Source organism: Maniola hyperantus, chromosome 1 (genome assembly GCF_902806685.2).
Source record: "Maniola hyperantus chromosome 1, iAphHyp1.2, whole genome shotgun sequence".
Classification (NCBI taxonomy): Eukaryota; Metazoa; Arthropoda; class Insecta; order Lepidoptera; family Nymphalidae; genus Maniola; species Maniola hyperantus.
Window position 1 is genome coordinate 13,829,830 of NC_048536.1, and position 27,444 is coordinate 13,857,273.

The window sequence follows — 27,444 nt, forward strand, 5'->3', positions numbered from 1 at the left end:
TTCAATATTACCAATGCATGACAAATTATTGATACCAAGGGTCATATCTAATTTTACTGAGTTTCAAGTTAAAAGGAATGAAATAAATAAAAGAAACTATGACAGAAATGCTAAACAGTTTAATTATAATTTTAAAGAAGGGGACAAGATTATGTTTTTGAAAGATAATGTTTGGTTGCCAGCTGATATTGTAAGCGCACATAGTTCTCCAAGATCCTTCATAATAAAGGATGATAAAGATAATTATATGAGAAGAAATACATTTCAACTAAAACCGTTTATCAAAAAAAGTGTAATTTTGGAAGAACAAACATTACAAGATTTGTCACCAGACAAATTATTGACCAAATTGGAGAACTATGAACGTCCCAAAAGACTCATAAGGCCCCCTAACTATTTGCAGTATTATGATACTTCATCGTAATTAGTAATTAAGAATTTTAGGTTTTAGGATTGTATTTGTAAGGAGAAAGATGTAGCATACTATCATAGGATAGTATCTGTGGTCGGGACTCGCTCTATGGTCTTGAGAGTCGAGACTACTGACTAAAATGTTCAATTGTTAAAAGTGACCTAATAAAATACAATATTGTGTGAATGTCTCTTTTATTTGTTTAAATAGTTACATGTAATTAATTAGTGTAATACAAAATGATACACGGACAAAGTGAGTTATATCCGACGTTCTGAACTCTCCTCACCGAGGTGGTACAGTGTGACTCGGTGAACGCCAAATTCCCGTACAGCTCTGAACAACTCTTTAACTCTCAACCTCTTAACTCATGAGCTCTCAGCAGCTCGTGAATTGGTTGGACAGAACTCAGGCTCATCCACAAGAGCCATATTATATGCTTCGTTACTATTTAGATAAACACAGACACGTTTCGGACTATATCCATGCATTTATTTGACCTATGCAATTTTTTCAATAAAAAAGGTAGGTACGTATACCTACTTCTCATGATTATGTTACAATTTCGTTTTCCAGGAACCAAAAGAATTCCTAGTTGCCTACGAAGAAATGGTGTCATGGACGAACGACCCGGCTAACTGGTCAGCCATTGAGGCAGAATTGAAAAGTAAAGGTGTTAAAGTGAGTTTTAAAAATTTGATGTTTCTTCTTACGTTTATTTGTACAAAGTCTGGTGACGGAATTGAAAATTCTAGAGGATCAAAATTATTAGTTAGTGGAAAAATGCTTGAGCAGTCAATTGCCCGAACTTTTTACCATGTGTTTTGAAAGTGGTAGAGAAAAAGGATGGTGGGTGGAACACGTTGATGGATGACAGAAGTGAGTGGAAGAAGAAGACATGTTGTGCCGACCCCACGTGGCGCGAGATAAGGTGAGGAAGATGTGGTTTGGAAGTGACTTGCACCCTCAGTTCACTGGTAAAACTTTCCGCTTAGCTTGCGTTAATGAAGTATTATTGCGAGACGTGTTACGTGGCGTTCTATTCAGTAAGTGTTATCGCAGGTGGTATCGTTCTACGACGTGGTGCTAGACTACATTCTACTGGACGCGTTCGAGGACCTCGCCTCGCCGCCCGCCTCCGTGCTCGCCGTTGTGCGCAACCGCTGGCTCTCCGACGGGTTCAAGGAGAGCGTGAGTACCTACTATGACTGTCCCTTACACTCTGTAATGCTCTCTCTTTCATCATATACGAGTACCTATATGTCGGAGAATATAATGCAATGCATACGAACGAACGACATCATAACTCGGTAACTCCTATTAAAATTATTTGAATAGAACCTAGTCGTAAATTAAAAAGTTCAGTCCATAGATAAATAATAAACTATTTCAGTCAGTAGCGCTTTCTGTCGACAAATTCGTGTACGAAAGCCTTACTGCACCGCATGTGTGCGTTGAATGCAAAAAAATAAGAAAAACAACATGGTAGACTGGAAGTGACCGCGAAAAATTAAATCTAAACGAATCTCCGATATATAGTACGCGACGGGTCGAGATGACAATCGGGGAAATACACCCGCGCACCGGGATAGCGCGGGGACTGTGTGGGTGTGCGGGGCGTCCCCACCCCGATTGCCATCTCAACCTGTCGCGTACCTACTATACCTATACATTTTGATCCTTCTGGTACAGTAGATACTACATACCAACTATCATGCACTTTACCAACTTAGAAGCAAAATTTGAATTTATGAATTATCCCTAAAAACACAAACACCGAGTGGTGTTCACTCAAACACAGGTTCGAACTGCGCGAAATGTACCATACAAAACTTTCTGGCGCTGACTTGATATGGATTCAAATTACTGGCTGAAAATTTTTGGGATTTTCTAAATCAGGCTCAAATAAAGTCTGGTTTCCACCAGATTACATCAGAGCCTGATTGACTAGCTTTTAGGCTCTGTCCGGGTGTCTGTCAAGTTAAGTTACCACCAACCCGTACCGCCAAGCGATTTAAAAGGTCCCTGACTATACTAATTTCAGAATTTCTTTTGTAGGCATTAACGACAGCAGTGTGGTCAGTCATAAAGGCCAAGCGGCGTTACCTGCACTATCCAGAAGGGTTCATGGCGCATTTCTACTCGATATCAGAACATCTGCTGCCCGTACTAGTGTGGGGGTTCCTCGGGCCGAGGGAGCGGTTGAGGGACGTTTGCGAAACCTTCCAGTCAGAGATAGTAGGCTTCATAGCAGACTTGTTCAGTTTCCAAAAGTGTAGATACACGACCGTGGACGAGTTCACCGTAGACATCATGCAGCACGCTCGCTCCAGGTTTACCAACATCACGGACAAACTCGCCGAGCGGATTTAAACGTTATAATGCGTACAAAATGAGTTCTCACGCGCTATTTTAACTTTGTCTACTGTCATGTCAAAAGTACGATTTTAGTCCTTATTTTAAAGGCGAACCGTACATTTGACAGAGTTAAAATGGCGCGTGAAAACTCATTTTGTACGGACTATAGTAATAAATGTTTGTAGCTGAGCGTGTAGAATTGTGAGCTATCATCTCATAGGAAAGTTGTAATTAACACTAAATTGTCTCTCATTTCTAATAAGTAGGTACTCAATATGGCGTCTCGTTCGGCACGTGCCGTTTACTAATCAATATTTATGTTAATTATTTAGGTCAGAATTCCTATGTTAAGAAACGTATGTAGTCACAAATAGGTAGAAGTTGTACAGTCTTATTACCTCGTAAATAAAATTACGGTCACTTTTAGATTAAGTTTGAAATACATGCCATTTACAAAGTTTCCAAAGTCGTTTTTAGGACAGGGACAACGCTAGCGCAAAATTGCTCTCAGAAATTCTTTTCAGGCGACGCAGATGCCATTGCAGCGAATTCTGCGAGCAATTTTGCTCTAACCCGTATTCATGTCCGCCATCTTGGATTTATAAATAAATAACATACCGGAAAAGTGCACGATCAGTTAATACTTGATACACGCGCAATAATATGTATTTATGTAGGTGTGACACAAGGTGCCAACAAGTTCAAAAAATTCCCGTTGTGTAACAGTGTTACTCAACGGGAATGTTTTGAAATTTTTGGCACCTTGTGTCACAGTGTTACACACGGGGGTGTGACTCAACGGGAATAACCCTAGTATCCTTGACCTAAGTAGGTAGTCACATTTCAAATTGTTAAATAATATGTACGACATTCCGTTTGCAGTTACTCAGTAAAAATATTTAGGAGGCTTCGTCCGCACTGACAGAAAAGTTGGCGAGGTTCATTTGTTCTGTAACTATAGTACGCGACGGGTCGAGATGGCAGTATGAGGCGGGCGGACGCCCCGCACACCCGCACGTTCCCTCCCCGATTGCCATCTCGACCTGTCGCGTACTATATACATCAATAGGTATATACTTAGGCTGAGACCTATAGAGCGCACTTTGCCCAGACTAACGGAACAGATTTATGTGAGAGATATAGCTCTGTCTCGTTTTCATTCTGTCTTAAGTCTAAGCTAAGTCAGAGTGCGCTCTATAGATCTCACCCTTAGGTACCTACTCGTAGAATCTCTGCTACTGTGCTATCACACTGGTGTTACCAAAGCTTGTCCGTTCGGTCGTTGACTCAAAAGCCGTAGTATTCAAGGTGCTATAAATGAAATATTTATATTTTATATATTTTGTCACAACCATAGCATTAACTTCTAAGCTAAAGTGACTTACTCGCGATTTATGATTTCTCAGTATAAATAAATCAATAATTATTGACACTTCTTTCATGTTATTTTTTATGTTCGTGTTTTTCATAAAATATGAAACACACATAATAATCTATAGTACCTAAATACTAAAAAATAACCAATTCTATGGTACATACACGTCAAGGTAATTAGGTTCATAATGTGGCTAATTCCGTTGTACACAATCTCTAAATTAAACTAAAAGGTTCAATTAAAAATCCAGCTCGCATGGCACTCTGCTGCGGCCTAAAAATAAACCTTTCTTTCTATCTCTCTCATAAGAGATAAGAGCTACGCGAGTGCCGTCGAAGGGTGGGTTGTCGGTTTTCGCTGTGCTACGCGGTGGGCCAGGTGTTATTTTAAGATTGACGATTACTGATGAAGTTATTACGTATTAAGAGTTTAGGTTATGTAAATCAATTTGTTTATTAATTATTATTACTGTTATACTAGTTTTTGGTGGCAGCAATTTGTTGTACAGCCTGATATCTGTATTGTATTGTTTTGTAAATACACATATTTATCTTTGACACCTTGGAAGTTTTAATAAAATACCTTCCTCCAAATCTCTTTAGTTGGACTTAATACTCTAAAATTAATAACTAAAATCTTAAGGGAAGTAAAAAAACACAATGTTTATTAAAAAATTTAGTATATATCATAAATTTTCACAATACAGCCTTGCCTTTAGTTGGACGTGAAACAAAAGTAGGTGTAAACAACTAATATAAAGATTATAATACTTTGCCAAGAGCACCAGATGCCTGCCTAATATCCAATATACCTACTTCAAATATAGAGTACATAATAATAATTTATAATGTGACCCAATGACGACATAGATTAATTTGATCTGAATTTAAATACTTTGCAGTGTAAATATAAGTTTGTTTTGCAAAGTTTACGAAAATATTTGCATATTTAAAAAAAAATTATATACATATAAAATATAAAATAAACTGAAAATCAAGTATTAACATACAACATTGAATGATATAAGGCTACCACAGGTTTTAACAGTCTTAAAATACCTAATATGAATATTTTCTGTAAAAGACTCTTTAGCGGTCTCATAAATAAAACACCTTCGCATTAGTTTAAACTGTTAAGCTTATTTCATACTACGGGATATAATTAACCCTAGAACCCTACATGGGAACCGGACTATAATAATATAATTTATATGTCGTAGTGTGAAATGAGCTTTAAGGTTGAAGTTCAAAATTTTATTTATGAGTCACTTTAAAGTATATATAAACACTAAATAAGAGAAAGCCCGACAATTAACGTTCAAACATAAAATTGTTTTTGCATAACAATTACCTATAGTATTTATTTGGTTTAGTTGCACAGCAATTTTAATATACTCTAATAATAATAACAATTAAAATAATACGTCTGTTAATAGTTTTTAATTATATTTTTTAATAATTAAAACTAAAGATTGGCAGGCTTTCTCGAAAACAAAAGCTTACGACGTAGTGAGAATCGACCTACCCACAGGACTAGACACTAGATACAAGTCTGAATATGAATATACAAACACACAAAGAAATGCATGCATTCTTCTTAAAATAAATGGAATCACTCTTTGACATCGGAAACTAACCGTTCCTTTGAGTCATTATATACAATAGAAGAAAACTAATTCGAGACACTCAATGGATCTTCAGAAAATTGCGCTTTTCTATTTCATTTGTTTCAGAAGTGGATATTAAATCGCATTAAAGCAACGCAATATTATTTAAGCATCTGTTAACTAAGAGATCATTGAAACATAGTAAACTGTACTTTTACACCTTTATAAAAAAAAAGTGTCAATTGAAATTTATATTAGAAAATATTTCCTATCACAATTTTCATTAAAACCAGATCCACATGTGAAGTTTCAAGTTACTAGTAAAAAATGCGGTACAAATCATACCGACACTAAATAAATAAATAATATATTTTGGTGAGCTAATACTTTTAGTAGGTAATGAGTTCGCTAAAATTAGTCGCATTACATACAAGCAAATGGAAACGTCAATAGGACACGGACGGCTCTAAACGATAATATTTAATGGCTCTCGATAAAAAATAACTACAATCTCTCGTTCGTTCGAAGCACATTGCAAATGTGAAGATTAGCTGTATCATAAAGTTTAACAGTAGCGTATCAATGAGATATAAATTTAACCAATGAGATATGTCAACCGCTCGCCCGTTTTCTGATGTACATATATCTAAGTGCAACGTGCTGATAAGTGCGACAGTAGGGAAGGCGGTGCGGGGGCGATCGCGCGCGGTCGAGTCACTCGGGCTCGGGCGAGTCGGGCACGTCTTGCGCGATGGTGACGCCGCCGGCCGCGCGCACACGCTTTAGGTAGCTGACGCTGTCGAACTCCAGGCAACTCTGTCGACACCAATTTCCCTTCGTTAGCACTCTTCATCGCTCTCGATTTATTTACTTCACTTATCGCCCACAACTTGACTGTTGATTCTTCATAATTATCTCAGTGCGTCTTGCCTTTAATCGTAATTGATTACGGGCACAAAAAAATCAAGAGTAATCAATTATGATTAAGGGCAAGAAATAATTTGAAGTCTCCCAATACTATAGTACGTGACTGGTCGAGATGCCAATCGGGGTGGGGACGCCCCGCACACCCACACAGCTCACACACTAACCCAGTGCGGGATAGCGATGCGTCCCCCCGCCTCATACCTTTATTGCGCGCGGGTGTGCGGGGCGCCCCCCTCGCCTCATACCCTTAATGCCATCTCGACCTGTCGCGTACCTACTATGCGTTGCATTTCAGAAGAGTGTCTCTCGAAGGTCCCATACAGACGTAGTTTGATTCTTATTTGAATATTATCAGATATGCACTTCTATTAGAAAAAAATTGTAGACATGCTCTAGAAACTAATGTCTGGTGCTATTTCCACTTTAGCATAGCAACCCGTTGGGCGATGTCGGTTACTCTAGTTCTTCTACGGATCTCACCATTTCCGATTTGATTTGATCACATAGAGAAACCCCGACCATAGCTCTTTTCACACTTTTTCTTATGATAATGAAATCTGACAAAACACTGACAGATAAGTTTCTAAAGCGTGTCTATATTTCATTTGGTGTTATTAGTAGTCAGTAATAGTCAAATAAGAATGAGAGCGATCACGCACTTATCCGATCCGATTCCGTGAAAATACGGATATAAAAAATATCTACGTCATATGTCATAAGCTACCATACAAACAGTTTTTTGACAACTTCGGAACGTATTTTCACGGACTCAGATCGGATGAGTGCGTACCACCGTCAAACTTCGTTCGTATGAGGCGCGCTCGAAAGAGACTCCTTTTAAGTAAAAGCTAGTGCTTGGTAGTGCGTGCATCTATTTATATAGCAATATATGCATTGTTCATTTTGGGATATATGATATACACATATTGATATTTACATATATTTTGTCAACATGTTTATTTAGTTCTTGTTTATTTGAACTCTCGTATATATCATTGAAATAGGCAGTAAAATTATAAGGGTTGTCTGAAAAGTTCAAATAGCTTAGATAATAATATTATCTAAGCTATTTAAACTTTTCTTGAAAACGTTTAATAAAAAGTGTTGATAGCTTTTCAGACAACCCATAAAATGTTGCTGCCTTTTTTAATGATAATTACGAGAGTTCAAATCTTAAGATTTTAACCCATCCCTGAATACCGGAAATTCGCTCATGAGCGGTTTACCAGATTCTCAACTCACCAGAAGTACAATAAAATACAAATAAAGCAAAAGCAAATTAAATTAAAAAACTGTATTTATAAGCAACAATAGAGATAATAAATGAATTAATGACAAAAAATTTAAGTCATAAAATGGAAACAAATAATTATTATTATCGGTGACAGTCGCGACTTATCTGTGCAAACTATATCGGACGATAGTCATGGCCGTAATCTTCAGCGGTCGGACGTCTGAGAGATAACGGTCGCGTCTCATAGTTTGTTTGCGCCCTAAAACATGAGACAAACTTTGGGATGCGTCCGTAAGTCGCGGCTAACAGACAGTCGCGACTGATAGCCGCAAAGTAATTTGGGACGCGGCTTGTGAGATATCTGCCGGACGTCCAAGCGCTCAAAGTTCGTCCGATAGTTTGCACAGTTATGTTCGTCCGATAGTTTGCACAGTTAGTCGCGACTTGTAATCTGAGAATAATTTGTTTTCACCTATAGTGACACGCATTTTCTGTTTGAATGCACAAAATCTGGTGACTTGCGAATCTGGAGAATTGAGAATATACACGGTACATTGCTCATGAACGTATTGTTCAACCTTATTCACATAAGACTAAGGCCAGCCGCATTTATCAGTAATTGTCTGTCAGAAAATCTCATGATGTATGCCGGCAGGCATTTGCCGGATCGAACGTCTCTTCTGATGTTCGCAGAATACGCGCGACAGACAATTTCTGATAAAATATGCGGCTGGCCTTAATCGGCTATTACTTTATCATCGATGTTCTTTATACACTATGTAATGTAGCAATTTTAAGTAATGCAGTACCTTTGTACACTTTCTGGGGAAAATGTATCTACCAATATAATATTGTTATATAAAGCGTTTGGAGTGATTTCTGTTAGTATTTAGTAATAATAATTGGAGCTATTATTATGGTTAGGGTGAAAGCAGCAGTGCAAGCAAAAACATGTTACATTTTATTAAAGTTTTATTTTTGAAAATCAGATAATCACAATGAGAAGGAACACTGATAATTTCAAGCGAACAGCAACGATACAAAACATAAGAGTAAAATGTAAACATTTCGATGTATCCGAAATCCAAATAACTTCGGGCGAACACCCATGTCGCCTACCTGTACTGAACCCCTCTCGAATATCCATTCTGTCGAAAGCAGCATGAACATTAATAAACATTTCAAAATACCTTTCGTAAAAATCAACAACCAACAGAGAATAACTATAATATAATACTAGACGTAAATATCTTTCACAAATTGAATCCTACTTTAAACTGAGTCTTGTGAGATTCAATATATCAGTCATAAATACAATTTAGTAGCAATGGTAATCAACTTTGGCACATAATTTCACTGGTAAGTCAACTCGTCGACTTCAGTCACTGGCGTCAGTCTTATTATTACCGTACAACTTACGCTATGAGATCATTTATTTAATCATTCTAAACTTCACTTACAATATAATTTTAGCTTAGCTTTAAAAATCTAATAATACTTAAGTTATTGACTTCGTTAAAGTAACTGGTCTCTAGACATTTTGTTTTTTAAATTTATCAGAAATATTCAGTTCAATTCATATTTGAATTTAGGATTTGATTGACCTAAAACCTTTTCAGTATCTACTAGCCCTATCCCCAACTGTAAATTACGAAATGAAGTTAAATACAATCGTGCAGTTAAATAGCTATGAAACGAGTGCGGCGAGATTGATTCGTATGCGATCGACTCGAAAACAGGACGTTAATCGCGACTGCAGTAAAGAGTCTGAAAACGTTCCAATAATTAAGTATTTAAAATGCTTAACTTTAAAGAATAATCACAAAGGCCGCGTCGATTGCATTCAAACAATACCTATTATGTTATAACCTCTAATTTATTGGTAAGCATTAGTCGGTGAAAATTTTGCGACTGCTTAAAAATTAAGCAAATTGAGTCGTCAAAAGGCGCAACCAATACAGTTCACCAATAGATCAGCGGCCTCAAAATGCTTATAACAAAAGCACATGGAAGCATATCAAACTAGCAAAAGTTCAACTTTTGCTGCTAAAGATGCAGTTGGGATGATCGAGAATAGGGAGAGTGCTGGGTTGTGTTGGGGATTTCTTCATATCTGGTACGGATTTAGAGGTTTACACACAGAACGATTTGTAATCTTTTTAGTTTTAGCAGTAACCGAGAGATATCGTTCAAGATATCAACACATACAAACTGGACGAACGAACGTCGAACTGGATGATAACAACGTCAGTTCAAATTGAACGAAAAACAGCCCAAAAATCAACAACAATTTAGTGTTCACAGATCGTCCTGTATATTTTAGCATAAGACGGGGTGGATTGGGACGGCAATTCGTGCAGTACTTTACATACTGTGATCATATTTTTTAGATGTGACTTAGCATGTATTTAATTATAATTTTATATCAAATTGAATGCCATGCGATGCTAAGTCACATCTAGAAAATATAATACGACAGTGTTTGGGGCCGTGAAAGGAAGACGTCGCGCACCAGTCCCACTATAGTTATTTGTGAACTTACTCGTATTCGATTTATATTCGTGTTTTTACGGACATCAATTTCTCCAATGAAAATAAAGGAGTGCAAAAACAACCATACATTTATTATGAAGGCTATTTCGAACGGAATACGAGTGATTACACAAACGTCCTATTAGGGTAAGAGGAGGGAAGGTAGGGTGGTGTGAGGGGGCTAGTAGAAGCTGCGGCAGATCAGTGCGGCGAGGTAGTTAGGGCGGTGCGGCGGGTGCACGGGGTAGGAGCGCGGGGGGTAAGAGTGCGCGAGATAAGGCGCGCGCAGGGGCGCCAGGTGGCGCGGCGCGAAGGCGCGGGGCGGCACGGCCAGCGTTACCTTGCGCGTCAGCTCGGGCGGAAAGGCGTCGTAGCCTGTGGGCGGCGTCTTGCTCAGCGGAGAGTCCGCGAACTGCACCAGCGTCTCGTACGAGTACATCTGCCGCATCCCGGCACCTACACACGACACCTCTATTACATACTATTCAAACAGGTATCAGGATTCAAGCTTATTGGCGGCTGAGAAGTTAGTCGGGTCGCACTGATGATAATATATATTTTGGATACCAGCCGTGCTAAAAGGGGTGAAAAACGTAACAAGTGTGAGCGTTACTCCCGTATACGCGGGTCGGCTCTAGCAGCCTTCTCAGCAGCCAAAACGATACGTACTGTATCATGTATCTCCCACAAGCTCTTTTGAATTATTCAGGTTTGAATCTTCAAAAGTCAGTTTGTCGGATAATGCGTGTTCACGTCGAACGCGCAGTGGCTGACGTGCTACGTGTCTTTCTTTTACTAGATCACTTTATATTCTTACGTTTGATATTTTGCGAGCGCGCCACCACGAGTTGACGTAGACACGTATCTCCACAAACTATATCAGGCCAGAAACGCAATGTCAACAAGCGACCCCACCGAACGATGTGAAGCGGGGTGGGAAAATATGACGTGTTATCGAGTGGAGGTACAAAATACTAGGAGTGAACACGCATAACGTTGCTGTATAAGATGAGGTGTTGTAAATGTGTTTCTGGCGTTAAGGTCAATAAGTTCACGAACGTGTTCCGTTTTATATAATTAAATGAAATACCTACCTATTATTATACAATACTAAAAGCTTACTTAAACTAATACATAACTGCCAAATATATACCCGCAGTGCACAACTCTACCCGTAGTCTATTTATCAGCACCTGAAAATTCTTTCGTGCATTATACCTAACTTTTTTTATTAGGTATTTATAGATGACAGGGGCTTCAAATAGAAAAGATATCTTTGGGACCCATCACCATGAAGCTAAAAAATATATTAAAAAGTTATTTGAAATGTTCTAGATTAATATTACAAAAATTGTAAAATCATATTAGTACATACTTTTATTATAAAATCATGCCATATGGTAGCATATTAAATATTAGATATTATTAGATATCGTTATAGATATAAAAATAAAATTCACGTGCGGTTTTATCTACAGTAATAAATAAATAATTAGTAAAGCAAGAACTTACAGTACGCGGCAGAAAATAATGTACATCCTTTAGAAAGAGACAGTGGTTTCGAAAAGCATCGTCTCTGCCGTTGAGACCGACAAAACGTCACATAGGTAGGAGTGACAGCTACAACGCTCAACAAAGCCGAAATCTCATTCTAAAGGTCGATGTACATTGTTTTCTGAGGCATACATTATAAATCAGGAATTTCGAAAAAGTACTGTACTGATTACTATTCTTTCTTTTGATCAGAAAACCTGTTGTTAAACTGATAATTAACGGACTTCTCGGGGTTCTTCGGGGTTTTAATACATAATATATATTTATGTCGTATAAAGCCATAAAAATATGCATGAAATTGAAGATGATGTAGATGAAATAAGGAGCTGGCGAACAGAAAACTAATTGCGTGCTCGCGTCTCCTTGGGTCCACTAAAGAGATCTAAAAATCGACTATGAGCATTGGCTCAAGTTACTTGCCAGTATCGGTAAGTGAATAATAGGGTGCAATAAAGCTAAAGCAGAGTCGAATCGGACCTCAATACGGGTATATTCCTTCAGGCCCAGTATGTTGAATTCCTAAAATGTTGAATTCTTATAATGTTGAATATTGAACTCGAAGCATTTCTGATATAGACGCAGCGAAAGCTGCTTAGTCTATTAAAAATAATAATAATAATTTGAAATTCCAAAATGTTCAGGCCAACATTTTGGGATTCAACATTTAACGATAACTATTTAGTAATCCAACATTCTGGGCCTGAAGGTGTGTATATTTACTAACTGCACCGACCAGCGACGCGCGCGTTTCAGTTCGATTCGGCGCACCTCAGTAGCAGTCAGCCTGTAGGGGGTGGTAGGTGTTAAAGGTCAAAGGCGGGGTCAGCTCACCTGCGTTCTTGTCGGTGGAGGTGGCGCGCGAGAAGCGCGGGCGGCGCGGCGCGGCGTCGCCTTCCGCTGCACACAACGCACCGCTAACCACCACCGACTCCGACCACGGCCCACCACTCACGAGGATGCGCAACAAACTATCACTCCGTATATTCTACGCTTACCGTATACGCTATACGCGCAACTTACACTCATTTTGATCCTAATAAAGATTTACTCCCGACCAGGGTCGGCTTTAGCTCATATAGCGCCCGGGATAAATCAATTCCCTGACGCCCACTAAGAAGGCGCGCGATCAAAATGGAATATACAGTTACATTTTCACCTAATGCTGGCATGCTTCTTTGGTAGCGATGCGACACAACGCCAATATAATTTTCAATTTTTTGTCATCCAGCGTCGTTCATAACACAGGTGCAGGATCTTTGAGAGCGCCACGAGCGACACATACTGTTCGTAGGTCTAAGACTGCGCCCGCGTGCGCTGCACAGTAGAGCCCGCACTTCTACCGACCAATTTTCAGTCACGGCGGCTATTACCACGGAGATTATAGCGCATTTTATGCTCAAATACAGGTGCACTCTCTATTTCCTCACTGTCATAGCCCGATGGGATGTAAATTCGCCACGACCAGTGAGAATCGGGCGCAGGGCCGACGTCTTTACGTGTTCTCGGAGACAAGAGGGTGAAAAACAGCCAACTTCCAAATCCCGGGCTAGTACTGAGATTTTCTTAACAGAAAAACCGAATGCTTAGGTGTATAGAACCGCGTGTGATTTTATTTTGACATTCATAAATCTAAGTATCATAAATAAAACGCTAAAAATATCATTGTTATTTTGTTAAAGAGTAACATTTTGAAAAAAATTATGATGTGTAAGTTGCATATTCATGATAGTTCCTTCTGCAGTCCTCGGGCCTCGTGATAAGTTAACTAACACTCAGGCAGATGATGAGAATTTATAAAATGGCCAACAAAAATGGTATTAATTTGGAAGACAGGCGACCGTGGTTCGGAATGGTCAATTGATACATTATAAATACACAGATAAATAAATAAAAATGACATTATGCATATTCAAACTCAAAATAATGAAATAATGAGCACAAAATTAATCGTAACATGAAAACAAACCTATTTCATATTGAAATAAATAAAAATCAAAAACTAAATATTTCCTACAGGCCTAAGTCAGCATTTTATAAGGCATTCTATGTCAAATGAGTACTTCTGAGTTATAAAAAAATCTTCATCAGCTCATTTCACATTGAATATCGTTCATATATTTCGCACCAATTTTTGCACACGCATTTTTAGTTTAAAATCATGTATTTCATGCCTTTCAGTAAAGCTTTAAATTGTTCGCTTTAAAAACTCAATTTAAATATCATGTTAGTTTATAGCTATATATAGCTTGTATCTATCAGATGGTTGAAGGTCACTTGTGTTTATCAAACCTACCATGCAAGTTAACTGTCTATGAAAACATTTTTAGGCAGCTTTATGCAGAATAAGCCGTATCTAATATACTTAGATTTCCACTATAATAACTATAAAGTATGATCCGAATAGAGAAGATGTGATCGCCAACGTTTCAATGTGGCTTATTCTGTTGTACATCATCTCTAAACTAACTTGACAGCTCTAATTCTAGTGCTATCCTTTTTCGCAGGGAGCTTTATGAAAGGGATAGCAATACATTTTTAACTCGTCATTCAAGTTTACAGATCGCGTACTAAAGAATTAGCCACAATGAAAGATCTGCGAAAATTTATCCATCAAAATAATTGTAACAGTAATAATTGATTAATTATTATTATCGTAACTTTAGTCCATCATTACCAGTTTTGATTTCCTTTGACAATCTTACGCATGGCGGAATACGGTATTTGACAACTAGTCAAATCAGAAACTTTTTATCAATCGTCAAAACGCGCGCTTAGTATGCGAGATTCTATGAAATACCGGTGTGTGACGTCACAATTATTTGACGTGCTTTTTTAGTTTAATCGATAATTTAAAATGGTTTTTACACTTAAAACCAACAAAGGACGTGGATTTTACGTGTTTTGGAAGACCCTCCATCTAATAATCACTGAGAAATAATTTATTTTGGATGTAGTCAAATACCCAATTTTGATGTACTGTTTATACTAAAGTTGCTAGGGCAGAGGACATCATACCCAGCATGCTAACACTAAATACTAATTTTCGAGCATTACTTAGCAATTGCAACAATGAGAATATAATTTTCCTAGCCTATTCTCATCATATTCAAACTCTGTCACACAAATATGTATATTTCAAACTCAAAAAAAACTCAAATTATTTATTTAGAATAGGTAAAATTTTACGCTTACTGATGGTCAAAATTTTAATATGTAAGACGATATAGTGGTGATAATTAAACTAAAGCTACGAGGGTTCCTAACGCGCCCAGGTCTGAGAGTTTCTTGAATTTATTCTGATGATATTCAACAGGCTAATTCTATAATACTTGTCCGGCGTTCGCTAGTTCTTCTTTGACGTCGTTGGAAAGTTGGATGTGTTGGTCACAGAACTTCCCAATCCCAATATTCAATGTGCCAGCAAGCACCCCCAATATTTGGCTAACATTACCTTATAGGTCATCAAGGCCATATGGCACCATTGTCACAAACATTTCATCATCGTACCAACGTAGTGTAATTTCCCGAGACTATTCAAGTATTCACATAATTTCCAATGCGCTTACATTATAATACTAATTGTCTGGCGCCAACCAACGCCCTAAAACTATAATACTTGTCTAGCATTACCTTGTTGGTCGTCGTTGAGGCTGGTGGGCGCGTTGGTCACAAACACCTCGTCGTCAGCGCCGTTGAGCGCTGCGTCATCGCCCATAAGCAAGGCCGAGGCAGGGGGGTGCCCCACATTAAAGAAGCCGCCAGCTCCCACTGAAAGGGACTCCATAACACCGGTGTTGTCGAAATACGCATCCAGCACTAGTTTAGCCTCCTGAAAAAGAAAACAAATAATTCCTGAAAAACTACTACTTCGAGTTTCAAGTTTTATGAAGTGAAGCCGTGAATTTGCATTGATGAAACATTTACATAAAAACCATGTTCAAAACTCTGTTTTCTGTTAATGTCAGCGTTTGTCATGTCATTTGATAAAAAGTGTAACTTGTTTAACATTGACACACATTACATGACCTGTCAAACATTCTCCATGTTCAATGTTTTTTGGTCAAGCTCACCGTAAGGATGGTGTGCTACTGAATATGTTTAAGACAAGGGGTGCATTAGCATGAGGGGCAGTCTCCCCCGTACTTAAGTATATTGTTTTGCTCCCCCTGTCCCACCAGCTGGCGACACCCTCGAGTGGAAGTCTTTAACGTTAATACCTGAACAAGTTGCAAATTAAGGCCGGTGATCTTGATGGAATGTTCTCCAAAAGTGACAGTGTATTTATACTCTCCCAGTGCAGCGTCGTTCGTCGAGAAACTGTGAAGTAAAGCTCTGGAATTGTTGTGGGGTGACTTCTGTAATGGAACAGATGTTATAATATGTTAGTCCTTACATACTTTTTTTTTACATGAAATTGTTGACTACAGCTGAAACCACATACGGTTCATTTGCTTTTTTTTAATTTATAGACTAGCGCTTGGCTGCAATCAGACCTGGTGATGATGCAGTGAAAGATGGAGCGCGCTTGGCCAGAAGATGCCTATTCACTCTTGACTTGAAGGTACCCATATTATAATTGAATTAACATATTAGTGTATGGTATAACCCATAGTTATACCATACACTAATATTACAATATTAACTACTTACTAATTAGTAATTAGTAATTGCTATACAATAAAATTAAATTAACTATTTAATATACTATGTTATATTACCAACTACCTGGTGCCCACGACTTCGTACGCGTGGATTAAAAATCCGTGGGAACTCCTTGATTTTCCGGGATAAAAAGTAGCCTATGTCACTCTCCAGGCCTTAAACTATACCCATACAAAAAATCACGTCGACCCGTAGCGACGTGATTAAAGGGCAAACCAACAAAGCAATAAACCAACAAACAAACACTTTCGAATTTATAATACTGATATCCAAAAGAAAAAACACAGATACTCCAAGTTTGGAAAAAGACATAAGAATTGAAGTCAGTGGGGCCGATTCTCTAGTACACAATCTCTAAACTAAACTAAATTAACAGGTCTAAATCTAGTGCTTTCCTTTTCCGCAAGCAACATTATGAAAGGGATAGCAATAGATTTAGACGTGATATTTTAGTTTAGTTTAGAGATTGTGTACAAAGGAATTAGCCACATTATTGGGGCCGATTCTCTAGTACACAATCTCTAAACTAAACTAAATTAACAGGTCTAAATCTAGTGCTTTCCTTTTCCGCAAGCAACATTATGAAAGGGATAGCAATAGATTTAGACGTGATATTTTAGTTTAGTTTAGAGATTGTGTACAAAGGAATTAGCCACATTATTGGGGCCGATTCTCTAGTACACAATCTCTAAACTAAACTAAATTAACAGGTCTAAATCTAGTGCTTTCCTTTTCCGCAAGCAACATTATGAAAGGGATAGCAATAGATTTAGACGTGATATTTTAGTTTAGTTTAGAGATTGTGTACAAAGGAATTAGCCACATTATTGGGGCCGATTCTCTAGTACACAATCTCTAAACTAAACTAAATTAACAGGTCTAAATCTAGTGCTTTCCTTTTCCGCAAGCAACATTATGAAAGGGATAGCAATAGATTTAGACGTGATATTTTAGTTTAGTTTAGAGATTGTGTACAAAGGATTTAGCCACAGTGTCATATTTTAATCCAGGAGTAAGTAAAGTAGGTAACCTCTCGCGGACGTTCGTCCGAGCCGTTGGAGTCGAGCGAAGCGCGCGAAGTCCCCAGCGCCCTGCCCTCTGAAGACCCCTCTAGTCGCACCGGCGACGCGTTGCGCCGGATCGTGTCCCCGATCAGATGTTTGGCGTGGCTACAAACAATATTTATTTATTTTCGTATACTTTATTGCACACAACACAAGTAAACATAATAAAAACAGAAGGATCTTAATCTAATAGCTGTAGCATGCAAAGGCGGCCTTATCGCTAAAGCGATCACTTCCAGGCAACCTTTGACGAAAGGAATCACCAAAGCACGGGTTGGTGCGGCAACCGAAAATGGCCCTCAATACCACACTGCCTTAAAGCCTTGTATATGGGTACAATTCGATTCAATCTTTTTGGTGGCGGAGAAGTGAGCTGTGAGATGACATTATACCATAGAGATAATAATATAACGCTCATATTTCAAGGCACGTAGAATTCGTGATTGGTGATGACTGATGAGTGAGACGGAAAATGCAAAACGCACAAGAGTAAAAGAGATAGCGCTGTGTACAAATGTGACATAAGTGCACACGGTAAAACTAATGCTAGGCTTGCAGTGCATAGTCAAGCTAATAAGTATACTGTTTCACTAAGCCGGCACGTAAGGGGGTAGGTTGCGAGAGAGTGACAGTTGACATACTATAAGTTAACGTTAACTCAATGTTGCTGTCAAAACCGCAGTACAAAAAGCCATAGAGAAGAAAAGAAGAAGAAGAATGTTGCTGTCTCCCTTCTTCAACTACACCTTGGTCTACGAACCGCCTCAGTCAAGTATTTTTATTGCGAGTTAAATTTGCTACTGACGACAATCATGCTGAATAAAAATCAATGATAAGGTCTAGGTTGCAAAATAGCGGTTTGTGCAGGTCATAAACTGAAGATTAAATACAATAGTCTGGGAACTGTTTTTGTCACACGGCTCGTATTCATATTGGACTCGTTTTGCGTGCACTTTAAGTATAGGAGAAAGGGAATATACTCACTTGACATTTTCTTCATTGGGTCCAGTGATCTGAACGAGACGCTCCTTTGCCCCGGGGCTCACTGAAACCATGAGCATTGTGACACTTTACATCACCAGTAAGTTAATATTCTTGCTAGTATCCCGTTATATAGGAAGCTCATAGCTAAATGCTTTTAGTAGGCAGGCAGGTATTATTATAAAAACCACAACCAATTAGAATTATAAATAGTAAATATATCGATAATGGTATATATTAGTTAATATATCGATCAATTTATCAAATGAAACTGTTTTGTTATAACAATATTTATGATTGTAGCGAGAAATGGTGATTAAGTTCGTTTAATACGATTTTCGGCACGAAAGTTGAAACTATTTGGTAAGTGGCAGTAATTTTGAAGAGGGGGACCGTTTTTTTCTTTGTGGTGTCTACCTATGTTAAATTAGACTTAATATTCCCTATTCTCCTTCTAACTAAGCAAAGAGTGTTTTTAGTAGATGCGGCAATAGTGCGATACAGGACGTTTGAACCATCGACCAGTTGGATTTTAGTCAGTTATTGAGGCCATGGCCATGGGTACTGACTCTGTGGGTGTTCAGGGGTCCAAGCACCCACTGAGGACGAGGCTAAATAGTGGGTGCAAAAGTCTAAACTGATCAAATTATTAAATCGGATACCACATTCAGTATGGTTAAGGGTCGTGCACCCCTTAATGCCTCGTGCAGAAATATTTAAGTGTAGAACCCAGAAAGAAGGCATCCTGTACGCAGCTCGAATGCGCGCACTAACCATCCACTTTTCAACTTTCGTGACGCGTACAGTGTAAGTATTGTATAGGAGCGTGAGAGACTTCAGACAAGAGAGTCCGGCACACCATGCAAGCGGCGCCAGCACCGTGCGCTCATACCTCGCTGAAACGATATGATCGTGTCGCTTAGCTCCTCGATCATGTGCACCCGCCTGCCCTTGATACCCATCACTGCAACACCACAACACAACTTCAGACCCCGACTGACCTTCGCTTGAGCGCACTTCATACACTAAGGCTGACATCTATATTCTATGTATTTAACGCTTTTACTTTGCACTGACGCGTACAGTGTACACACTTATAGTCAAAAGTCAAAACCATCTGTCTTGTCTGAACTCTTTGCTTAGACTTTACATAAAATTACAAGTAAAATGAGACAAGTTTACGTCAGAGTAACCTGTCTAGTCTTAACTCTCAGATTGAGATCTATATAGCGTACTTTGACTTTGCTCAGATTTTACTTAGAAATAAAACGAGATAGATACATGTACTCTACATAAATCTCTCTCGTTTCAACTCTGTTTTAAGTCTGAGCAAGTTAAAGTTCGCTTAGATCTCCGCCGAAGTACAGTCTGAGCAAAGTCAAAGTAAGCTCAATAGATCTCAGCCTCTTCACACGGGACCAACTCTTACTTCAATTTTTCCAATCTTGTTAGTAAATAATCAAGGAGTTGTGGTCTATTCAGGTCAACTGGCTATGAACTTAGAGGCACAGCCATAGGACCCTTAACATCAGGGAATTAAACGGGACAAGCAAAACGTCAACGGGAAATTGCGTAATATGGATATTGTAATTGAATATTTGAAAAGAGCAACCGCGGAATTCCTTCCTTGTTCTTTCGGTAGCAAGGGCGTTTAGAATCAGTGTAATGGAAGGTTCACTTGACGATTTGAATTAAAAAATACTTCTATGTTTATTTCGAAGAAAAATCGTTGCTGATTTTGGAACAAACTTTATCTTTATTAATACTAACTAGGTGAAATCACAGGTTAGAGTTGGTCTCGTCTAATTCGCTTGCAGGCTTCAGCCTCAAAGGTTAAATGTATGTACCTATTCCAAATAGGCTGCCTGCGACTATCGCAATACTGAAATAATAAGTCACTTTACAAAATAATAAACATGCTTATTAACTATTCTTAATCTACAATATTTGCACAACCCCATATTATAGTTTTTTGCAAATAAAAATTTAAAAATAAACAATTATTTAAGTTATGGTAACAGATGTCTATATGTCCTAATGCATTTACCATAATCATGCAATAAGAAAAAGAGACCCAGACGAGATTTATAATAACAATAACAAATAATAATACAAGTAAAAATAAAACAGGTAATTATTATCATGCAGTTTGTATTTCTACTTCTCAACTCAAAATTTAACCAATCTTTTGGAACACACATTTTGTTTACATGCAAAACTAATCCCACACAGGCAACTAAAACGTATCATAATATCATCTTGTTGATGTCGATTTAGGTTTTATTTAACTAAATCCTAAAACCTACTGTTTCTAAGAATAAAAAGTTACAAGCTATCTCAGTATCCTTCATCAAAATCGGTTGACTGATAAGCGAATGCGCGGCGGGAGAGACTGCCATTATAGCATTTCACTCAGTGCCACAAAGTAGATGATAAATCACACTTCACAGGTTTAAAGTTCTTTATTTCGTTTCTTCTAGAATGTTCAAATAAACTCCTGTGCTGAGATCTATAGAGTGTACTTTGTCTTTAACACTTAAGAGTTAACATGAAACAGCTTTATCACATTTTAACTCTAAAGTCTGAGCTACAGTTATACTTTCCTATTAATTTCGCATAATATTCGTACTTTCGTGAAGTTTTTCGCAATTATACCTTGAAAGTAGTTTCACGACAATACTTTCGCAAAATATTTAATCGTCGCAGTGCAGTGCAGTGAAATTCGTAATTTCCTTTTTATCACAGATTTATTTAATAAGATCATTTAAATGATTACGTTTAACCCGAAACCCTTACGCCATGCAACAATGCAGGCGAGCAGTGCCATTTTAACGTAACTACAGACCAAATGGATTTTATAAACGGACAGTTTAAACCTGAAATACTTGAAAATAACTTTTGCTTGTTAGACGAAAACGTTTTCAATTCATGTGTCAAAATGACGAAAGTACTTTCATAATTGTTAATTATGATATCAACTTAGGTACACTCTATAGATACCAGCGTAGGTAGAAAAACATGGTAAAGCAAGTTTAGAGTTGTATAGTTACCTTTCCCGGAGTCAGCGTTGCGGATGACGACCTCGTCCTTGGAGTAGTTTTTGCCGGGGATCTTGGTGGGCTTGGGGAACTTGCCCGACGTCTTAATGAGCTCGCCCGGCGCCAGCAGCGCGGCCGGCTCGGGCGCGGGGCCCGGCGGCGGCGACACGGAGCGACCCGTGCCCTCCATCGTCGGCACCAGCAGCGGCTGCCGACACGTCACATGTGTTAGATTCTATTGTAGAGTTCCGTACACAAAAAGTACTGGCTGAGTTTTTGTGGGCTCTAACTCAGACTTGGGCGCATTTGGAACCCTCGTAGCTTTAGTTTTAAGTACTTAATTATCACCACTATATCATCTTACAAATTAACAATTTCGACTATCAGTATGGGTAACATGTTACCTATTCTGAATAATTTGACTTTGACTTTGGTACCAACAAGATCCTATTACTAAGCCTCCGCTATCCATCTGTCTGTCCGTCCGTCCATCTGTCAGTGGGCTGTATCTCATGAACTATAGTAGGCAGAGTGTCAAAATTTTCAGTGTGTATTTCTAGTGCCGCTATAACGGCCGTCATGCAAATTAAAAGGTTAGGAGTGTTATATCTTGTACAATGGTATGGAACCCGTCATGTGCGAGTCTGACTCGCACTTGATCGGTTTATTAACTGATTTCAAGAATTGATATTTTTATGATCATTTATTTTTTTATTGAAGGTTCTTCATCTTTAAAGTTGAAATGAATGAATTAATGAAGACCATTGCTCATGTTTGCTGATAATCACATTATGGCAAGAGTTTTCTTGGGATGATAAAGCAGTGGATTCCCAGATCCTTACACATACAACTCCTAAGAGATTTGGACTTTTAGGTTTTACAAATTATGGGATGTTAGTGAAAATAACCTGGAGTGACAGTTGAACGTGCTCTCCAAGGCACAGAGTTTTCACACGGGTGAGATCTATAGAGCGCACTCTGACTTTACTTAGACTTAAGACAGAGTTAAAACGAGACAGAGCTGTATCTCTCACAATAAATCTGTCTCACTTTAACTCAATCTTAAGTCTGAGCAAAGTCAAAGTGTGCTCTATAGATCTCAGCCTAAAACAGTTCAATTACCTCAGCATGTGTGCCGCGATGCTTGTAGTATTCAGTCATGGGGTCATTGGTCTGCCAGTTTTTAGCGCGCAACTCAATTAACTCAAGCAGATAAAGTCTTGTTTTCTTATCTAGCCGCTCATCCTGAGATCCGTTACGGAAAACAACAAAAAATCTGAAAATACTAAATTTTAGTTAAAAATAACCATTAAACTTAGCTTTAACTATTATAAATATGGACGGGTGGACCAATTGGGCTATCTTTTATTTTAAAATATTCATAATACTGGATTAGGTTTTTATGGTAAAAAATTGAAATCTCCAGAATAATTCCTTTGGGAAAAATTGTTTCTATGGGGTTTTGGTCCAAGACCAAATGTCACGATACAAACGATGGATATGTGAATTAGTTTTTTTTTGTTCTGTTTATGGCCATGGAAAATTTGTCAGGAAAAAATTGGGAAAATAGGGGATATTACCCAAAGGATATTATGCAAAAGTGACTTGAATTTTGAAAGAAGAACACATTCCAGGTACATTACACTATTTGACCATTTCAGCAGTGTATGCTGATAGAATTTATTACATCTGTAAAATTTTTCATTACCATTCTTTTGAATGTACTTCTCAAATTTAAAAACCATGGCCACAATCATTAATGGGTACCGGCAACCTGTATATATCTGGTATTTAATAGAATACCTAGGCATTCCATAGAATACCTAAAACATTCAGGCAATGTATTAAATATTTTTTGTTCCATACTTTGCCTTGTTCTATTCAATTCCCAAACAGCAATAAGAAATGTATGAAATTTGAGATGAAAAATGTCTCCATCATCATTATCATGATCATCATTGTCATAATCATCATTGTCATAATCATCATTGTGATGAAAAATAAAACACAGATAAACTGAAAATCATGTTGATAGCCATGATGGTCATGGTTATGGTGATTATTATCATCATGAACGTCATAATCGTCATAATTCTCGGTTTAGCTCCATTTTATACTGTTATATACTGTTACACTTTATACATTTCTTAGGCTCATTTTGAAATTGTATAGTACCTAGGAATTGTATACAATGCCTAGGAAATGTATGAAATGGTCAATGATTATACAAACCTGTCAAGACAGTCCTTATATTGTGCTTCGAGCTGGGCACCATAAAGCTTAAGGTTAGCATACATAGTGCAGATATTGTTCTGAAGCGCACGGTCAAAATTCCCCTGCAACATTTGATACGCCACATTCTCCGTCAAATTTAATAAGTCATCAACTGGAACAATATTATGACATAATATAATGGCTTAGCTTAAGCATTTGTTTGCAACAACGTTAATAAACTTAGCTTAGACTCCTCATATTTGTTATTTCTTTAAAAAATTAGTAGGTATTCATTATAATAAGTAGTCAGAATGTGTACAATGCTTAAATATTGCATTTAAATAATATGCAGTGACTCAACATTTTTCAAGCAGCAGTACAAAGAAGTTCAATGAATTGTTTTATCCAAGTAGTTTACTTACTCAAAGTATTGCTTTCATAAGCTAAGTCAAGAACAAAACGTTTATGCACTATTGCAAAAAATGTAGGTAAGTAATTACCTAATTCAATGCAGTTATACTTCAATACACACATTGAGGCTATGTTAAATGAATTAAAGCAGTTTTATTTTTCTAATAAAATACATACCAGAATTTATTTTAACATCTAAAATGGAATTGCGGTTATGTGCAGAACTGGTCGTCGATTTCAAGGGTCTGGGTACTTCGAGTTTCTTAACCGTGCGGGTCATTTTCGTTAGGGTCGACATGGTGCTGTCCAAACAAAAACATACAGTGTATCACAACAATGCGGCGACTATTGCAGTACAAGCGCTTAACGGCTTCATTGGACACATTAATGATACGATACGATACGACATGAAGGATGATGATATTCGTTGAAGGAGTGTCAATGTATTCACGATGAAACAATGCTACGAGGGGTAGTGATTAGTAAAACAGGCAACTCACTCATCCATGGCGACGGCTTTTTGATACACACTAGAACCACTGATTAGAGCAAATTGTATGAAAAGTGAAAGTGATGACAATGATCCTAGCGAATAAATTCGGAACAAACTCGATACGTGTTCATTCCTCGTTAAATTAGTATATTTTTCATGTAATAAAAATGCTTAGAAGAAAAAATTTTGACTTTGAAGAAGATCTAATACTTTACTCAATGATAAACATCTAGACAAAACAAAAGAAAACCATGGAACAATATGAATTATATGAAAAGAAATAATAAACAAGGAACTCACCTGGCTACGCCATTAATTCGCAAAAAAATAAATTTAGCAGACTGTTGGTGTTGCCTTAATTCCTACTACTTGTCGAAAAGATATCGATATATCGATATTATTGGTTCAATATATCGATATTTTTTTGACGATGAAGACCAGTAGAGACCAGTGAAGTGCAAGTCGGACTCGAACACGAAGAGTTCAATCAGTTGGCTCAGGCTCAGATACAACAGATAGACAGACAAGTGATTCTATAAGTGTTCCTTTTTCTCTGGGGATACGGAACCCTAAAAACCCGCACTCTAGTCAGTCAAGGGTGAAGCGAAAACATCGTCAACAACAATCCTGAAGCTAAAAACCTTAAAATAGACGAAACCACCTCAATAAAATGTTTTCATATGGCAATATTAATTTTCAAGAGATAAGTTTGAAAAAGTTAGAACTCATAAACATCAACTTCATTAAAAAAAAGAACGCCATTGAAGCTGGCAGCTGTCAAAATGATAAAATGTCATCTTGTTCAAATGTCATATTGGTCTGTGGTCATAATCTTTTATTTCTGGTCGGTGGTCATAATGTCATTCTGGGCGTTCAAGAAGTGGTCGTGTTTTGGTTTGGGTTTATTTATATGAATTTTCCACGAATCTTCACAATGTGAAAATGTGCAAAAAGTGTGGAGGAACTTTTAGCTTCAGCCTGTGTCTTTAGTGTTTAAGTGCGTGTGTGGTCGATTGTTAATTTATAAGTGGTACGTACCTATGAGATTATTATGTAGGTTTTAAACTCCCGAATTTATCAAATTTATGCCTAATTAGCTAAATTAGTTATGAATGTAACTATGGATAGAAATTAATTTTAAATTCATCAAAGTCCCTATAAGTTTTGGTAAGAATGCAAAAAATAATGGATATTTTCTTTTTCAGACAATGCATAAATACTATTTATCGGTTTTATTAGTACGCTTGGTCTTGCCGGCATCACTTCTCCTCGGTAAGTTATACTCATTTATACTTACTTTATAAAGTTACATAGTTTTAAGTCTTTACTTTACTTGATTTTTATCTCTTTGCATTTGAGCACTTATTAAATTTAAATTTTAAATTCCCATAGAAGCTTAAATTTTTCGGGACAAAAATTAGTCTGTCTGTCTCCAAAGCTATGTCTGTACCAAGTAGTTGATACCTGCAACTTTGTCCATGTCAGTAATATGATGTGATCCATGTAGATTAGTTTTTAAAAAGCCTGTGGGGATTCTTTAATTTTTCAAGACCAGAGAGCCTATGTCCTGCCCCGGGATGCAAGCTATCTGCACCAAATTTTGTAAAAATCAACTAAACGGGTGGGCCTTGAAAAGCTAGCAGACTGACAGATAAACAGACACACTTTCAGATTTATAATATTCTTTCGTATGAATTAAATCCTTTAGCAGTTCGCTGCTTTTAAACCAAGTAACTTTGTTAAAAGCATAACTAAACTCATCCTTTAGTACTTAGTTTATGCCTGCAACATTGTATGTGTGGATTTCGATTGTATGATTTTTTCTGATTTTCTTCTATGAGCTCTTTGATTTTCTGGGATACAACATATTGCTTTTGACATAACTGCCTTGCTACTGCTGACCAATTGTGCAGTCCATGTGCCGTCTGCCTGCAGTTCTAGTATAGGCACAGTGTGAACTACACGCTGTCTGCAGCTGGTTGACAGTTGTGTTAACTGCATTATAACGAGTACCACACCCAAACTGCAATTTTGCAGTTGGGTTGCAGTCCAAATACTGGCTATCTGTCTTGACTCTTACCAATAAAATTCTTAATAACTAACCTGTTGACTCAATAGTTTGTAAAGTTTTAAATGCAAAACAACTCAAGTAAATTCCAGATAATATTCTATGGTGCACTTTTAAATATTTGACAGCACTAAGTAGTTTTTGGTATAGGTACTTGCTCTTGAATTGTGTTTGTATAAACATTGTTGAAAAAATATTGTACAAGTTGATAATGTCTGTCTTTATGCATATCTTTTCCACTGCAATGTGTAATGTTCCCAAATCCCAAAGCAGCATGTGTGTGATGTAATGTGCCGAAACCGGCCGGCAGAGCATTGGTCCGCAGCACTGAAGCGGCATATTTGTGAATGTTTTTCATTGCTGCGAGTTTTTAAATTTATATTGAGGGTAGGTCCAATATTTCTTGATGTACTTACTACCCCTACAATGACCTCAAAAAATGATCTAGTCCTTAAAATAATGGACTATCAGTGACATAGTTTGCATGCTGTGGTCAATGCTAGGCTTGCTATTCT

The 27,444-nt window shown here is 37.6% G+C and overlaps 3 protein-coding genes across 25 annotated transcripts in view; 2 read left to right on the forward strand and 1 right to left on the reverse strand.

Moving 5' to 3' along the window:
• Positions 1 to 4,702, forward strand: part of Miga (mitoguardin) — a 62,990-nt gene extending 58,288 nt beyond the window's left edge. For both annotated transcript variants that reach the window (XM_034972000.2, XM_069498646.1), the window contains 3 exons: positions 989 to 1,093; positions 1,475 to 1,603; positions 2,471 to 4,702. In XM_034972000.2, the coding sequence (XP_034827891.1) occupies positions 989 to 1,093; positions 1,475 to 1,603; positions 2,471 to 2,785 (549 nt within the window). In that variant the 3' untranslated portion in view covers positions 2,786 to 4,702. The remainder of the gene's footprint in view (positions 1 to 988; positions 1,094 to 1,474; positions 1,604 to 2,470) is intronic.
• Positions 4,703 to 4,787: 85 nt separating this feature from the next.
• On the reverse strand, positions 4,788 to 25,120 carry mxt (Eukaryotic translation initiation factor mextil). Of its 9 annotated transcripts, XM_069498794.1 has the most exons (14): positions 24,869 to 25,120; positions 24,546 to 24,670; positions 23,976 to 24,129; positions 22,866 to 23,028; positions 21,756 to 21,951; positions 19,598 to 19,669; positions 18,709 to 18,769; positions 17,691 to 17,829; positions 16,216 to 16,353; positions 15,629 to 15,827; positions 12,830 to 12,895; positions 10,785 to 10,900; positions 9,032 to 9,060; positions 4,788 to 6,567 (listed from the first exon to the last, which is right to left on the reverse strand). In XM_069498794.1, exons 1-14 carry the CDS (start codon positions 24,874 to 24,876, stop codon positions 6,534 to 6,536), a joined length of 1,500 nt encoding a protein of 499 aa, XP_069354895.1. In that variant the 5' UTR covers positions 24,877 to 25,120; the 3' UTR covers positions 4,788 to 6,533. The 9 variants fall into 9 exon arrangements, with proteins under 9 accessions (XP_069354895.1, XP_069354910.1, XP_034827900.1 ...); XM_069498809.1 differs by lacking the exon at positions 12,830 to 12,895; XM_034972009.2 differs by lacking the exon at positions 9,032 to 9,060 and having other exon boundaries at positions 24,869 to 25,119.
• Positions 25,121 to 25,731: 611 nt separating this feature from the next.
• The window catches only part of Piezo (piezo type mechanosensitive ion channel component), a 76,022-nt gene continuing 74,309 nt past the window's right edge, over positions 25,732 to 27,444 (forward strand). For all 14 annotated transcript variants that reach the window (XM_069498945.1, XM_069498968.1, XM_069498951.1 and 11 more), the window contains exons 1-2: positions 25,732 to 25,891; positions 26,067 to 26,133. In XM_069498945.1, coding sequence (XP_069355046.1) covers positions 26,070 to 26,133 — 64 coding nt within the window. In that variant the 5' untranslated portion in view covers positions 25,732 to 25,891; positions 26,067 to 26,069. The remainder of the gene's footprint in view (positions 25,892 to 26,066; positions 26,134 to 27,444) is intronic.